This window comes from Acinonyx jubatus, chromosome A1, assembly GCF_027475565.1.
Source record: "Acinonyx jubatus isolate Ajub_Pintada_27869175 chromosome A1, VMU_Ajub_asm_v1.0, whole genome shotgun sequence".
NCBI classification, from domain to species: Eukaryota; Metazoa; Chordata; class Mammalia; order Carnivora; family Felidae; genus Acinonyx; species Acinonyx jubatus.
In genome coordinates this window covers 86,021,445-86,026,772 of record NC_069380.1, presented here as the reverse complement: position 1 = coordinate 86,026,772, position 5,328 = coordinate 86,021,445, and the positions used below count along the sequence as shown (strand labels likewise).

General features: G+C 39.0%; 1 protein-coding gene across 1 annotated transcript; it reads right to left on the bottom strand.

Moving 5' to 3' along the window:
- Positions 1–2,476: 2,476 nt before the first annotated feature.
- On the bottom strand, positions 2,477–3,663 carry LOC106966667 (olfactory receptor 2C3). Its single transcript, XM_015062800.2, has one exon. It carries the CDS (start codon positions 3,455–3,457, stop codon positions 2,477–2,479), a length of 981 nt encoding a protein of 326 aa, XP_014918286.1. The 5' UTR covers positions 3,458–3,663.
- Positions 3,664–5,328: the final 1,665 nt, after the last annotated feature.

Genomic DNA, 5,328 nt, shown 5'->3' with positions numbered 1-5,328 from the left:
CAACTTCCATGTGTACAAAAACTGTGCTTGGGACCCTTCCAGACCTCCCCCCCCATGTATCACTTAATCTGGCTCTTTATTTGTATCCCTTAATATCCTTTGAAATATATCAGTAATCTATTAAGAAACTGTTCTGAGTTCTCTCAGCCACTCTAGTAATCAAACCTTAGAAGGGAGATGTGGGAGCCTCTGATTTATAGCTGGTTGCTCAGAAGCACAGGTGACCAATTGAATTTGCATTTGGCCTCTAAAGTGAGGGTAGGCTTGTGGGACTGAGTCCTTAACCTGGGGGTCTGATGCTATCTCTAGGTAGATATTATACAAATTGAATTAAATTGTAACACCCAGCTGGTGTCAGAGAATTGGCTGGTGTGAGAAAAACACCCACACAAAATACATTTACCAATTCCCTGAGGGATGAAGGGGAATCACATCTCAATCACCTCTTGTTCTTGTGGTCAGTGTGTCTTCATTTCAAGGCTGTGCAAGCTTAACTTCAGCATGATCTTCACAGCAAACAGTATGCAAGGAGACCCAGACAGGAAGTGGGGTGATCCTGGACCTCTCGGCTTCTTTGAGAAGCTATCAAAGATTGTGCAAATGGTTGCAGCAAGAGGGGCAGGAGCGACAAGAGTTACGATGGAATCTAGAAGGTCTGATGTATTGGGCAGAAAAGGGGTTCAATACACAAAGTAGGTGGCTGGCTTTCCAATATAGCATGTAAACATCTTTTCTACTGTTACTGTGACTATAGGACATATACTCAAATAGGATAGGCATTCACTCTTCCTAAATAGGGAGACCTTTCCTCACTTCTCCTCAGGCAGGCTGCACTGACTCAGAATAGCTCTGTTGGAGGCTTCCCCAAGTTCTACGGACATGGGGCCAGAAAGTGTGTGAAATACTTGGTGCTAATTTCAGTTATTTTGGACATCAATCTGAGGCACAATCACACTTTGAGTATATCTTCTTGAATTCCAGACAGGATGTCTTAATTTCATGTTAAGCATTTAGGTAACATTTGGGATAGTAAATGACCCATCAGCCCAGGCACTTAAGGAAAGTAGAGGAAAATATGAGTAATGTTTATTATTATCCTCTGTACAAGACAGGGCTTGAGAGAAGAGCAGAACAGAGCCCAGTGCTGTGCTTCATAGTTTTGGGACGACCTCTGTGCTCGGCTTTCTCTGAATAAATTGATGAGAATCTGCACTGCTGTCCTAAGTTAGACCTAGACTTGAGGTCAGGAAGATACTGCATGTTTGGGGAAATGGGGAGATCAGAGAGTCCTCCTGCCCCTTCCTTGCTGCTATATTATGAATCTGTAAAACGTTATCTACTGAGCTTGATCACAACCACAAGCAGGCAAAGGAAAATAACTGCCTTTAAACTTTGGAGGATTTTCATTCATCTTTCCGAGTAGTCAGGGAAAGTTAATATTCAGATTAAAGTTTTTTTCTTCAGATATTGAAAATTTTTATATAATACTTTAAAAATTATTTTCCTTCATTTTTTCTTTTTCATTTTTTGGTACTAAATAAAATTTAAAAATGTTAATGCACTCCATTGCTCCCTTCGCGACTCATGGACTAACATTATCATGTGTCTCTACCCTTTCTTGCTTCTCTTCCCCTACCTAAAAGCCCATAAAAGTTGTACAATATTTAGCCATTAACAAAGAAAGAAAAAGCATGTACCATTTTTACATCTGTAACAACATCTTATACCAGCAGCAGAGTGAAAAGAACAAGATTGTAGGACAGTCCCTATGAATGTCCTAAAATATGATAGTAAAAGGAAGTTTTCCCAATGGTCAGACTAAAGATAGTTCGACTAAATGGATAGAGAAAATGTGTGAAATGGACTCATTATGAATAACAAAAGACGTACCTCTCATCCAAATCACTCAAGAAATTCCAATGGTCCTAGAAGCTTTGTGCCACGAGGCACAAAGACCAAATTCCTATATATTTCTTATTGTATGGTTAGGGGTTATAGACAAAATGGTAAGCATGTCTATGGATAGATAGATCTAGAGTTAAATCTCAGCATAAAATCTTAGTAGTGTTGTAATTGCCTAACCTTTATGAAATTCATAACATTTAACTTGTGGATTTGTTACAAATATTAGGAAAAAATGTAAAACACTTCACACAGATTAGTCATCTCCAAAGGCAATTACTAAAAGCAATTAAAAAAATAACAATGAATATATATAACTATACAAGCAATTAACAATATGACAATTAGCATATATATTACATATATATAACAACATAAACAACTAACAAAACAATAGGATTATTAACAAAAAATTAAAACAGAAAATACTTTCTCTTAGCCTGAAAATGATGTATGAGCACATTCATATCAGATTGTCACCTACCTTGAACTCAAGAAATATTGGAATAGAAGCTACATCCCAAATATCCTGTCTCCCCAATCAATTTTGTTATCTTTAATTTTTTCTTACTTCTCACAAGTTACTCACATCTCTAATATGCCCCAATGATCCTGCAAAGCCACAGCAATTCTCTGATGCAATGTGCCTGAGAGCCTTCTTCACATCTTTGTTCCTGAGTGTGTAAATCAGGGGGTTCAGCATCGGGGTGACAACAGTATAGAAGAGGGCTATGAACTTACCCTTTTCATGAGAGTTACTCTTGGCTGGCTGGAGATACATAAAGATGATGCTCCCGTAAAATAGAGTCACAACTGCCACATGGGAAGAGCAGGTGTTGAAGGCCTTTCTCCGTCCTTCTGCTGACCTGATCTTCATTACAGCCCAGGCAATGTGGCCATATGAAACCAGGATGAGACCCAGAGGCAAGACAACAAAGATAAAGCTGGCCACATACATCTCCACCTCATTGAGGCTGGTATCCACACAAGCCAGTTGCATAATGAGGGGCATCTCACAGAAGAAGTGGTCAATGCGATTGTTTCCACACAGTGGCAGAAGCATAGTGAGTGTGGAGCCCACTATGCTTGTAGTCAGACCCCCAAGCCAGGAAGCAAAGGCCAAGCTGAGACAAAGCTGTGGATGCATGATGACAGTATAATGTAGTGGCCTACAAATGGCGGCATAGCGATCATAGGACATGACTGCCAGGAGGACACATTCAGTGGCCCCCAGCCAGTGAGAGATGTAGAACTGGACCATACACCCTACAGAGCTTATGGTTTTCTGTGGTCCCCAGAGGTTGACCAGGAGTTGTGGGACAATGCTTGTGGTAAAGCTAATGTCCAGGAAGGAGAGATTGGCAAGGAAGAAATACATAGGAGTGTGGAGGTGCACATCCATGCAGGAAACCAGAATGATGATGCCATTGTCCAAGATAGACACCACATAAAACCCTAAGGCAATGATGAAGAGGATAGGTTCCAGTGAGGGTCTTGCAGAGAAGCCCAGGAGTACAAAGACTTCTGGAGAACTTGCATTGGCTATTCCCATCATCTCATGCAGCCAGAAGTAAGACTAAAAGACCACCTGCAGTGAGTGGGGGGCACAGGATATGAGGTATAAAATGATTCTGTCAGCTAGCAAACTTTAGGCATAATTTTATATCCATTGTTCTTGAAACCATCTACTCAACTGCTCTGTGGATGATGTTACATCATCTTCCTGAAGGCTAGTTTGGAAAGACATGAAAATATGCATAACCTAGGGGAAAATGGACATTGATACAAAAATCTTTACCCTGATTATTTTATTGAAATATTGCTTACAGTAGCAACATCTGGAGTCAACCTGTGTTTAGTGATCAGGTTTTTCTTGAGTACCAGATGGTATTTCATGTGATGAAACACTGCAGAGGCATTAAAATTGTTCCCTTGCCATTCCCTCTCTCAGTTAATGGCCAAATAAAATCCATCGTGACATTTCTCTTTTTCCTAAATCCCACAATTAACAAATTTTTGCTTTATCATAAAATTCAGGCTCTCATCATTTCTTGTAGCTAGCCTTACTGCTACACCCCTGGACTATGCTGCCATCATTTATCACCTGAATTATTGATCTAGTATCTAAACTTGCCTCCCTGCTCTTCTCATTAGTTCCCTTCAGGGCATTCTGAACACAGAGGCCAGAAGATTATGTTAAGATACAATGTGATCATATGTCTCCACTGCTTAACACCCTCATTTTCTTTGAGTAAGGCTTGCAGTGTCTTTCTCCCAAGACATCCATCCACAGACTTGCTTTCTCACCCTCTTCAGGTTGTTTTTCAAAAGTCATCTTCCATTGAGGTAAATGTGTTATATTTTTTAAGTTTTTATTTAAATTCCAATCAGTTAACCTATAGTGTAATATTAGTTTCAAGTGTACAAGATAGTGATTCAGCCCTTCCATACAATGAAGCAAAGGTGTAATTTAATACTAAAAACCCTCCCAGCTCCCTTCTTTTCCTTTATTGCTTTATTTTTATTTGTATTACTTATCACCATAGAACAAATATGCTATTCTAATTTATTATGTTTGTACCTGTCTAACTCAGCTAGAGTATAAATTCCATGGACTCATGACTCTGTTTATTTTGCTTCTGGGTCCCCAGTGCCTAGCTCAGTGTGTGGCTTATGAAAATCCCTTAATCAATAGTAATTGAATGAAAAATTGTGAAACAGGTCATTAGAATATGTTTATGGTCATGATGGAGGAAGTACCAGAATGATATAAAGGCATAATTAAGGAATCTTCAGTGTAATCTCACAGCAGTGTTTTCAGGAAAGAACTACTGACCCAGATTAGTCCCTCTTCTTACACAGGTGGAAGAGAATAAACCATGACTTAGCAGGGAGAATGTGGGAAGCCAGAAATCCACATAGAGAAAAATGGACAATTCCAGTCTGCTTCAGATGTCCATGAAAAGTTCTGAGGTCCTTCTTTAAAAAAAGCATTAATATTTTTCTTCCTTGTCTTTTACAAGGAAGAATAAATTCATTATAACTACAATCCATCCAGGTGTGAAGAACAGACCAGTTATAAACTCAATTGTCATCTCTTTTAAAATCCCAAAGAGTTTTAAAACTCTAAACTCATCTCTAAAACTGGAGGTTAACCAAGAAAATAAACTTAAACACATATGTTCATTCACATATTTAAAAATATATACACAGTTTCCATCATGAATATATAAAAATGGGGCTCAGAGAGCTTCAGCCATTTGCAAAAATGTATGAGCAGAAGCTGTACCAATGTGGAGGACACTCAGCCAACATTAGGAGACAATTATCTGATTGTTATATAGTAGATCAGTATAGAACTGATGCTCTGTAAAAGCATCTGGAAGATGGATTTGGACCCCCTTCAAATTGGGGAAACATTGAGAG

Coding starts and splice junctions, on each gene's coding strand:
- LOC106966667 (XM_015062800.2), bottom strand. CDS start 3,457: ATGATGGGAATAGCCAATGCAAGTTCTCCAGAAGTCTTTGTACTCCTG.